General features: G+C 32.7%; 3 protein-coding genes across 3 annotated transcripts; 1 reads left to right on the top strand and 2 right to left on the bottom strand.

The window, feature by feature from the left end:
- Positions 1–668: 668 nt before the first annotated feature.
- Positions 669–11,023, bottom strand: LOC110992154 (hepatocyte growth factor-regulated tyrosine kinase substrate). Its single transcript, XM_022257854.2, has 13 exons — positions 10,878–11,023; positions 10,581–10,665; positions 10,395–10,498; positions 9,995–10,155; positions 9,342–9,457; positions 9,150–9,270; positions 8,779–8,886; positions 5,616–5,772; positions 5,043–5,203; positions 3,979–4,109; positions 3,336–3,462; positions 2,730–2,927; positions 669–2,403 (listed from the first exon to the last, which is right to left on the bottom strand). Exons 1-13 carry the CDS (start codon positions 10,909–10,911, stop codon positions 802–804), a joined length of 3,105 nt encoding a protein of 1,034 aa, XP_022113546.2. The 5' UTR covers positions 10,912–11,023; the 3' UTR covers positions 669–801.
- Positions 6,068–7,688, bottom strand: LOC110992158 (targeting protein for Xklp2 homolog). Its single transcript, XM_022257866.2, has one exon. It carries the CDS (start codon positions 7,603–7,605, stop codon positions 6,160–6,162), a length of 1,446 nt encoding a protein of 481 aa, XP_022113558.2. The 5' UTR covers positions 7,606–7,688; the 3' UTR covers positions 6,068–6,159.
- On the top strand, positions 7,884–8,353 carry LOC110992161 (U6 snRNA-associated Sm-like protein LSm5). The gene has a single exon (XM_022257869.2). It carries the CDS (start codon positions 8,000–8,002, stop codon positions 8,285–8,287), a length of 288 nt encoding a protein of 95 aa, XP_022113561.1. The 5' UTR covers positions 7,884–7,999; the 3' UTR covers positions 8,288–8,353.
- Positions 11,024–11,837: the final 814 nt, after the last annotated feature.

The raw sequence follows: 11,837 nt of genomic DNA, 5'->3' as shown, positions 1-11,837 counted from the left end.
TGAAACTGAAGATGACAGACAACCTAGATTGGAACTAATGCTCATGATTTCTCCCTCTGAACTTAACCAAAAAAAAAATGCCTTTCAGCAACAGCCGTTTGGAGAATAAGAAATTAATGTAAGCAAAGGTCCTGCCCGTAAAGCCGTTTACTGAAAAAAGGAATCCTAACTAAATTAGATAGACATGAAATACAAAGTCATGGATAGGTACAGTTAACGAAGTGGCAGCCATGGACATAATTACCAACGCAGATAAATGAAATACAATACAATGGATAGTTCCCATTGATAATTTTTACAAAAGTCGGTTTCGTAGTGTTTCCGGTTACGATGTGCGAAATTAATAGAAATATATAAAGGGTAGTAAGCAAAACAGCCATCCGCTGCCCTACTTTATTGAATCTTAATTCTTATTAATAAACACAATTTATTTTGTTTAAGACTTTATTATTTATATTCATATAAGAAATCATAACTTACAATAATATTAATATGAAAAAAATTATTTGCAAAGAAAATATAATAGTTTTTAAATGTTTTCAATATATTACTAAATCAATTTCTAAATTCACTACTCATAGTTATTTTTATTCTTTATCACATTTACATACATTACAATAATATATCTATATCTATTAGACTTTTGCGTTAGAAGTATTTAAAAAATGTAACAGCTACCAATGAAATGAAAACCTTGAAGCAACTCTACTAGAAATTCTACATAATATTTTAAATATTTTGTTGTGTGTAATCTATTCCCTTTACTATTTTATACATTACATACAGCACTCATTAGTTGTTTCAGTCAAAACTTATAAGTTCTGCAGTGTTATTATTACTCTCAGATTTAATCAAGGTTTGGACTTGTTGACTTTGATTTGCAACAGGTTGCGGATTTTGAGGATTATTACCAAAGTTCTGTTGCATTTTCATAGGCTGCTGTATGTTTTGCTGAGGCATATTTGCATGTTGTTGCATATTTGGAGGTTGCTGCTGTATACTTTGAGATGGCATATTTGGTGGTTGTTGCTGCATATTTTGAGGTTGTTGTTGCAAATTTTGAAGTGGCATGTTTGGAGTTTGTTGCTGCATATTTTGAGGTGGCATGTTTGGAGCTTGCTGCTGCATATTTTGAGGTGGCATGTTTGGAGGTTGCTGCTGCATATTTTGAGGTGGCATGTTTGGAGGTTGCTGCTGCATATGTTGGAGTGGCATGTTTGATGGTGGTTGCATGTTATGAGGTAAATTCAGAGGCTGTTGCATGTTTTGAGGGCCCATTGGTAGTCCTTGTTGCATACTTTGTGGGCCTTGATTTTGCGTATTTATCGGCATTTGTGATGGATGCATATGTTGTGGCACCGATGAGGGCACCATGTTATTGGAGTTAATTTGTTGCACACTTTGGTTGGGCATGTTATTTTGTACAATTGGAGCACCGGGATTCATTTGAGGGTTTTGTTGAGATATATTCGGAGGTTGTATAAGATGTGGATTTTGGAAATGCGGTTGACCCGGCATTGGTTGGGATTGTGATATTTGGGGTTGTTGAATTTGTCCTTGATTTGGGGGTAATTGGGGCATATTTTGGTTTAGAGGCATCTGATTCTGCATGGGAATATTTTGGCCCGGCATCATTGGTTGACCATGACCTGGTATAGATGATTGTCCCGGCATTTGCACACCCTGCGGCATATTAGGCATCGTAGTAGACACTTGTGGATTTTGAGCATTGACCGGATATGCAGAGACAGGTATTGACGGGTTGTTGTTAAGTTGATTGCCTTGGGTGTGGGGCATTCTCATATTCATTTGCATTCCGTACATGTTAGCATTGCTTTGCTGCGGCATATTTGATTGAGGCATCGTCATGGGAGGCATCATGGTATTGGGGGGTTGTGATTGGTTAGGAATATTTTTAGGCATTTGGTTTGGCAGGTTAGGTTGAGCTTGACCTGGAGGGACGTTGGGCATCATTTGATGCATACCAGGTTGAGGCCGCATCTGCTGCATTTGCTGCATCATCATCTGCTGTTGCATGGGGTGCTGTTGTCCTATGGGGCGCATATTGGGTTGGGTCATGGGGACTTGGACAGGGGGAACCTGTGGGTTCGACGAGGTCGACATTGTGAAGGTGTTATTCATTTGGGGCATAGACTGAGAGATGGTTCCCATTTGACCGACATTCATTGGCATGTTTGGTTGCGACATTTGGGGTTGGCCAGGGAGATTTGAGTTGTCACTCTGAGCCATTTGTGGATGAAATTGAGGGTTGTACATCATTTGATTAGGAAACCCTGGCTGAAACTGATGCATGGACATGCCGGGCACATAATAACCACTGCTAGACATCCTGTATTGGTGTTTCTGCTGCTCTTGGCGCATTTGCATTTCACGCTCTTGTTCCTGAAAGTACGCAAGGCCAACGTTACATATATTCTAAGGTTATGATATCCAGAATATTAAATTTACTTTTTGGAATATTCAGAAAGTTTGATATACTGAACCTGTTAAAGGTAACAAACTGTTTACGAAAGATTTTCCACAATACAAGTGTATAAGAGTTAGGCCTTCTTAATTTAAAAGTATCATCAAGATACTAATTATGAAGCTGTTGCAGTGTTAATTAGAACAACACAATGATTTTATAATTAGTTACATATATATATATAACGTTTCATACATTATCTAAAATCATGTATTAGCAACAAACAGATTACGTAAACGCTTACTTGCACTCGTTGCAAGGCCAACTGCCGTTGATATTGCAAATACTCGTGTTTCTTCTTCCTCATTGCCTGCAATTTAGCCGCCATTTGCATTTGTCGCTGTCGTTCAGCCGCTTCAGCCGCTTGGGCGAGGCGCGCTGCGTGTTCTGCTCGTAACGTGTCCAATGCGGCGCGACTATCGCGCACTTGACTTATTTTGTCCTAAAAGAGAAAGCCATCATTCTCAGATAGAGTAACGGTCATTTGTTTCTCAATAAGAAGTTATCAGCCTTCTGTGACTATTGGGTCTCCGGTATACCGGCTTCAGTAATTTACATAGTACGATTATAAATGCGCACTTAGAAAAGTCTATATGGCTGAGAGGGTTTGCCACTAATCAATTAAAAATATTTTATATCCCGGGTAGACTGTTCCAGTATAACTAATAAGTTATAGATAAGTATTTATTTAGATAAATATAGCTTTAATGTTGCGATATTGTGGAATTCACGACACTAATTATTTTACGAAATTACCTTTGCATATATGATTTCATATTCATGTATACGGCTGACGCCAACGCAATAACATTTTTTTATTATTATTTAAATTACGCCAAAAATAACTTACTTGTAAGCTCTCCAAATATACACGTTTATCATCTTGCTGTTGAATGTATTTCAAAAGCTTCGAATGCATCGTGGTTATGTTCATGAATAGAGTCTGTACCGACGAGTCATTTGCAATAGATCGTCCTCTGATAAAAAATAAATTTAATTCACCTATTTATTATACATAAACTAAGTTAAAAATAAAACCCATACCGCATAAGTACCCAAAAACAAATCAATTATGATGATATGACAGTGGATGAAGCGAGAGAAGTATGTCAGGACCGTAGCAAGTGCAGATCCTTCTGTGTTTAATGTGATATTAGCGTAAATAATTGTCAGCGTTAAAGGCTATATAAAAGTGGCGTGGTAATAATTAAACAGACTTAATATTAGTTTAAGAGTTGTTAATTAAATAAATGTATAGATTATAAAGCACTGAAATTTGAAATGTTAATAAAACACAAGTGGAATTATGAAAAAAGCTATAACATACTAATACAAACTTTGAAGACTAGAGAATTAGCAAGTAATTTTTTTTAATATTTCTTAAAAACCTTTAAATTGAATAAAAATTTCGCTACGCATATTTCTTCATGCAAAATCTTATTTAATCACTTACAAACCACAACTACAACATTTTTAGGAAGGCATATACATACCGCGATGAATTGCTCTTCATACGATTGACAAATATCTCGACTTGCGACTTGAGATTCTCGACGAACTCATCTATTTCTTTATCTTCGGGTTCGTCATCTTGCGTCTTAGTAGTGGAAGGCTTTACGAAATCCTAAAAGAATTATAAAACTTAGTACTTGCGTACAAAATATATGTACCTAGTAGTCCCAATCGATAAATGTTATATAAATTTTCAAACATTGTCATTAAAAAAAAAATGTTTAACAATAGTTTCCTTGGCTGTAGAAACATAAAGTGCTATTGATATATAAGTATAAAACAAGGCTTTAAAAAGTGTTATGAAGCAATGTCAAAGCAAAACAGTCAGGGTCAGGTCTAGTCGAATTGTCGCATGTCAAATCTCAGTTTAACATGATCGGAGACTATTTTGATCGATATAAATTTAACGTAATTTAAAAAAGCTTGATTCAGGGACTGCTGCCACCATACCTAGAGAAGCGTTTCCTAAAATTATAAATGAAAATAATAAATAACAATGTATCTATGTTAGTGTAGTCACTAATAAATAATCTGAAATAGTGTAGGTATTAAATCTTATCCAATAGCCGATTGCTTACATGTCCATTATGGTGTATTTGCAACATTTTACTTTGTAAGAGAATTGGATCAACCTCATGTCTCAAACTACAGCATGTTTCAATCCACTCAAGTTCACTTCATATAATTAAACAGGATATTAAGAAAGGAAGAATTAAAGTACGGCAAGTATAAAGCTTACAGCGATTAAAAACAATTAACAAACGAATCTTCCATCCTCATTAAACGTATAACCTATACTTAACAATCTCATAAATGCCGATGAGGTACTAGTTTCAAATCTCTTGTTAGGGTTAAAAATACGGATAACTAAGAAGAAATTTAATGGCAGTCCCAAGGGGTATGATGGGACACTTCATCGTATGAGATTTAAAGAAGATTACACTTATGCACTATTATACCTGCGTTCCTGACTAATATTATACAAGAAACGCTAATAGCATATATATATATATATATTACATGGATAGATAGATAGCATACTCACATCAATATTATCATTGGTGCCGTGAGACGAAGGTGCGGTTGGCGCCGCAGTATTCGATAGACGTTGCTCCCAATAATTTCTGTCCAGATAGCGGGACAACTCTGAATTTCCAGTTGTACTGTGTTCTGGAGATGGGCTTACCGATGAAGGCGACGGAGATACTAAAAAGATTTTACAATTGAAATTTAGAGCAACTTTTATACTTATACGGAATACCATGTATGCATATACAGTTTATTAAATTGTCATAAAATGTGAGTCTTAGTTTATTATACAATACTATATGCATTATATCATCATCATCATTAGCCTCTTTATTTAGTCTACTTCTGAACCTAGACCCCCTTTATTTTCGTCCAGCAAGCGACTCTCAGGCGTTCCAGCATTTGTTATATATGAATATTATATTATGTATATTGAAATCTCTGTTAATCTAAATACAACTTATAAGCATCCTATATTTTAGATATTGTTGTTTAATTATTTGTAAGAGCTGTTGTTAGGCACATTACATTGATTGCATATAACATATGAATAAGATGTATCTAATAGTGAATTCATAATAAATATTACATGTAGGATGTGAGGTCGGCTCCGGCGCTATAAATGTACGCGATCGCCTCTCTTTCTCCTTCTCTTTCTGCTCTGCCTCAGACTGACTTAGAGCAAGAGCTAGCTGCAACTCCTCTTCCTCTTGTAGCTCTTCTGCACTTTTACCTGGCTTTTTCTGCTGTAAAATCAGTAATATAATCAATAATTAAAGTAAATATTTGTAACCATTGGCTATATAGGTCAGTAAAGAGAAATATACTATGCACAATTATATTATGTGTAATTGTGCAATAAATAATAATGTGGTGTGTGTTTGTTTGGTATTTATAACAAAATTATTATAAGGACAGTAAAACAGTATTACAATACCATATAACTTTATTATAATTGTGAAAATTCTCTACAAATTACAACTAAGAGTATAATATTATGTTATAACATGTCATAAGTTCATACAATATAGACTTATACTACATAATTATTTAAATTGTACATCAAAAATCCAGTTATTTCCAAAATAATGTTGTAATATTATGTCAAAAATTTATACAAAATGGACCTATAGCTATTTTCCAGTCTCGCTTTTTTTTGCCTTCAATCTCCTCATGAATTTAGGTGTGTCTGGGATTGTTATCTTCCCAGAAGTTTTAGGTATAAATGGCTCATATGTTGGAATGGGTATTGGATGGTGTACCAACTTTGCTCTCATTTCTTGAATATTCCTCTCTTCCATCTCCTTTCTTTCTTTCTCTAACTGTTGCTTTTGAAGTTCCATTTCCTCCTCTTTTTCTTTAAGCTGCTTTTCAAATTTTTCCCTTTCAACTGCTCGTTTTTCTGTGTTTAGTTCAAAAGGTGCTAGTTTTACAATATGGTTAGATGGAAGGATTGGTTTAAATGGATCTTTATATAAGACTACAGGTGGTTTAGCTTCAAATTTAATGTTTTCCTTATCAGATAAAGTTGAACTACTTTTAGCATCATGGGTCGCAACTTGCATCCTTTTTTTAACAGCTACAGGCAACGGCTGAGCTTTAAACTGAGATGCCAGTCTTTTTTCTTCTTCTATCTTTTTTTTTATCCATTCTTCCTTTCGTTTCTTTATTTCTTCATCACGTTTCAAAAACGAGAATGGTTCTGGTTTAACGGGACCCAAACGAGCTGTTTTCTCAATTTTATCATTTTGAGTTTGAACTTCAGAAGATAAAATGCGCGGTTTTGCATGAAGATTCAGTGTTTCCGTAGATTTTGCATGTTTAGAAATAAATTTTGGAGTAACTGGCTTAGTGGTCTTAGAGGGAAGTTTTACTGGTATATGTGGTTTAGCTAGTATATTTTTAGGTACGGGACGAGCTTTAAACCTGTGTATTTCTTCAGGAGTTGGATTATTATTTTTATGTATTTCAGTTAAATTAAATGGCTCTGGAACCGTTATTGGTTTTTTGGGCACTTCAGGTAAATGAGGTTCAGAAAGAATTGAATGTGGAACAGGATTAGCTTTTAATTTAAATTTTCTAATTTCTTCCAATTCCAGATCTTCTTTTTCTTTTTCAGACATGACATGACGAGGTCGAGAACGATTCTTACAGCGGAGGTGAGGAGATGAAGGTAAAGTCAATTTTGACTGACGAATAACATTTTGAAATTGCTTAGGTTTACTTGTATGAAATCTGGTTGGAGTATCTCTTTGATAATGATATATAGCTTCAGCCATTGAAACAAACTTTTTTTTCTTGGAAACAGAAATATTTGAAGATTCTCCGCTTAGCTGTGGTTGAGATTGTTGGTGCATAATATATTCATCATTCTCAAAATTAAAATTTTCTAAATCTTGTTTTAACTTGTTAATATCACTCATCGACATAGACTTCTTCAAAGAATAAAATTCGTTGTCGAACGGCATATCAAAATTATGCTCTCCAAAATACTCATTTGGTGATAATGGCTCATCTTTAATACGTAGATTATTTGGCGTAAAATCTCCTCGGAAGTGACTTACGTAATTTCTAGACATTTTTGCCCACAATATAACACAAAACACAAAAGTAATGGAAGCAAGGTCCGTTATTTTAAAGTTCGTTTTGATAATAGTTGACACTTGACACAACTTTTGACGGCCTTTCTGAAGACGTAGAGTAAACCATGTTGCCAGTAACAAATTATACACTATATTATTCTATATTGTCAATTGTTTTAACTGTATTTAGTAACGGCTAGTTATTGTCACTTGCTGTCATATGTCAAATTTCATGATCTAAGTAGTATGTACTAAGTATTGATTTATGGTTTATGTTACCTATCTAAAAATTGATTGTTATTGTACAACTACAATTGTTTCGTTCATAAAATATATATAATCGAAGATTTTTTTCTCCACCTATATCCAATACTGAAAACATATTTTCATAATGTCGCAACCGCTAGCAAATCCGAATACATTATTGCCACTTGAACTTGTGGATAAATGTATAGGATCAAGAATTCATATTATTATGAAGAATGATAAAGAAATGGTTGGAACTCTCCAAGGTTTTGATGACTTTGTCAACATGTTACTAGATGACGTGACGGAATATGAATCTACACCTGAAGGTAGAAAAATAACGAAACTGGACCAAATACTTCTTAATGGAAATAATATAGCTATGTTGGTTCCTGGTGGAGAAATGCCTGGTGACTCATATGAAGGGCAATGAGAACTCACTTAAACTTTTTTAATGAAGTTTTCTTATTTTTAATAAATAAATGCTTTCTAATACATTGTTAACCAGTTTCATTTACTTAATAATATATTAATATCAAAATGTGATATATTATGGTTAAACTCAAAGAGTTTTAGTATTTTCTATAAAAGCAAAATTAAGAAACACAAAAGGTTTTAAATATATATAACTAGGAGACACAACAGACATTGTCTTGTAGGCATGACTTAAATTAAAAAATCTCATTCTAAAACAACTGTTTAGCACAAGTTAAATTACAATTTCAATAATACTTTTAATAAATATTTATTGTGTTGTGTATATACACATAATGGGAAACAACTGATAAAATGTGTATGTGGACACATATCAGTAATATTATAGTCTTTTAGTTCATATTTTATTTACCCTACAAGATAAACATACCAATTAATGTCTAATAAAGAAATCAAATGCCTGTTACTAGGAAAATATATCATTCTTACCTGAGCTGGAGCTGGACCATAGTCACTTGAAGTGTCATTAATTTCAATCTTGGCAGTAGATGAAGGTGGTCTGCTCACTTTATCAAAGCAAGCATCACACACTCGCACCTATTATAAAATACCGTTGTTAAAGAACAACTATTACAAAACAATTGGATAAAATTTTACCAACCTAAAAATTATTTAGTATTATTGTGATATAATATTTTTAGGAATAGTCCAATAAAGTCCAACAATTTTCATAGTTAACTTAAGACATAATTTTAAATAACTGCTAATTTTAATTAACCTTAATTAACTGCTGCAACACTATGTTTGCATAGGGTTAAAGTAAAGACTAACCATAGATGAGTAATAGAAGCTTTTAGTACCTCTTTTTCAATTCCAAATTTTGGTAGAGTCGAAGTCTTGGAGCTGCACTGTTGGCAGAACACTTGACCACAGGCACGGCAATGGTGACGACGGACCATCAAAGAAAATGCTACACGACACCTATATATACAATTAAGTAGTTATTTAATTACTGCATAATAACCAGAATTTAATCATACCTATGTACTAACCTATGACAGACTTCACCATCTGCCCACTCTGGGGCTGTGTCAGCTGAGAACATTGCATCAGATTCTTTCAATGGTGGAAACTTATGACCTTCAGCCTTCAATATATTAACTGTATCCTGTTTATAAACAAATTTTATTTGAACACACAATACAATATGGTGAAGACTTTCAAATGACTGGTGTATCTAAACAAAGCTAAATGACATGAATGATTCATCTACATGACTCATCACATTTGATAAGGTAATAATCAAAATTTATCTCTTATTTTCTAAAGTAAAATTTTAGTATAAAATATGAATTCCTTGATTACTATTGTAAAATTATGATGAATAAATTATAAAAACAAAGAAACACATTCATTCAGATAACTGTATTAGTATAATAAAGATTTATAAGAACATTGACTCTAGTCAGTTGTCCTATAGCAAAGTAAATATCTTATCACAGAATTATTATCTTCAATGCACCAAGCATAAAATCAAAATACAACATACTACACCAGCGCTTCTTACAACATGTTGTAATGTATAGAATGAACATTGACATAGATAATTCTATAATTAGATTATGAAAATCAATATGGCAAAGATGATTTGTACAACATTATAAGTGTTGATAAGCAGGTGAAACTAGTTAATATTGTCACAAACCTGTACAGCTCTATATTTAGGGCTGTTTCTAAAAGCAAATGCCCAAGCTTGTATCAGTTCGAGAATTTTGTTTTTTAAATTTTCATGTTGTGTTGTTTTAACTAAATCACGGAGCATTTCGCAGAACACTTTAGATGTCACCTCATCATGTACTCCAGACCCTGTATCAATTATAAAGTGTCTGACAAAGCTATTTTAAATTTCTTACACAATGGGTACTAAAAGGTAAATTAAAATTTATAACTATCACTTGAATAAATATTTTTATTATTATTTTACTTCTTTATTGGAGTTTAAGATTTTACTAGTTACTAAATGGCCACAGCAGTTTGTGGAATTGAAGATCCTCTATCACTTAATTTTAAAGAAAGTTAAATAGTTCAGTTAAATAAGAACTAACCACAATTTTTAACAATGCTCTCGAGAGTAAGTAGGGCAAACATTGCTTGGTGTGGGTTTTGTGAATATAGCTTCTTTTTCACTGCTGCAACTGCATATTTAGGTCTAAAATCAAGTTATAAACATTAGGTGGTAAATAATTCAATGATATTGCACTCATTCCATAATAATTTAACACTTTACTCACGAACAATCATTCTGTCTTATTAAATCACAGATTTGTAAGATAGATGGCCAGTCAGGATCTAGGCGTAGATTACTCGTAGCTTTATCTAAAAACGCATTTTTGGACACCAATTAATTGATAAACCTTAATTTACATAAATATCTCAAAACATTCCTTGACAATTACATCTGTAGTGTTAAGCTAGATATATAATTTTATAAAGAAAAAGAAAGTGATGCAAATAAATGTAAATTAGTGAATTGTAATAGGAAAAATATTGTCCTAAACATGTACTAAAATTATTTGTATATAACTCACCCAGCAATTTATCAAACATAGTAGCCCGAAACATTTTAAAATATTCTACGTTTTTTTAAATAATAATAATGGCAAAAATTATAAATTAACTATCTTTATGTGGATTGTGGATAGAAAATTGACAGCTCACTTTATCAATTTTTATTTTTCTCTCTGCAACTATCAATAACAGGAACTAACTGTCACTGTCAAATTGTCGCAGATAACACACGATACACTACAGAGATAATATATAAATTATACATAACAATAATAGTACAATCATTATCTGAACCTTTTCCATTCAACGATTATTCATTGTTATATTAATTTCGATTATTGCGAAAACTCTCTAAAGAAAGAAAAGTTAATCAAATACATTATTATATAATATATATAATAATGTATTTGACATTATACTGATCAAGTACGAAAAATTTATTATGAAATACTATTAAAATTTAGGAAGGAGGGTAAATATAGGAAAAAACAAGATCCTAAGTAAAAATAAATATTAATTATTAATTAATTAATAAATTAATAATTTATTTAGCATCAAATTATAAAACAAAAAAATGTTGTGTGGTTTTATGAAACCTAGGTTAAAGTGAAACTTTTTTTTCACATTATAGACATTTAACTAAACAATTTTCAATAATATTCCATAAGGGTAATAAAAGGACTAATAAAAGTAGACTAAGTCTCCAACTAATATTTTTATTGAATTCTGTGTCTTTGAGAGTACGACATACATAACACTTAACAATTATTTAGATTATATACATATATTGAAATAGCGTGGAGTATTGGCACAAATGAATAATAGTCTATACACGGTCAGCTGCTGCAAACTATGTCTGCCGCCATGTTGGCCTTGGCTGCTATGACGAGCGCCACTTCACTTTATCCCTACTCCGCGGCCGACCGTAACGCGACATGCAACACACAGACGAAAATGTTTGAGACGATTTAATAAAAGTT

This window comes from Pieris rapae, chromosome 8 (genome assembly GCF_905147795.1).
Source record: "Pieris rapae chromosome 8, ilPieRapa1.1, whole genome shotgun sequence".
NCBI classification, from domain to species: domain Eukaryota; kingdom Metazoa; phylum Arthropoda; class Insecta; order Lepidoptera; family Pieridae; genus Pieris; species Pieris rapae.
Note: the sequence above shows the minus strand (reverse complement) of the source record. Positions and strands in the feature narration are given on the sequence as shown.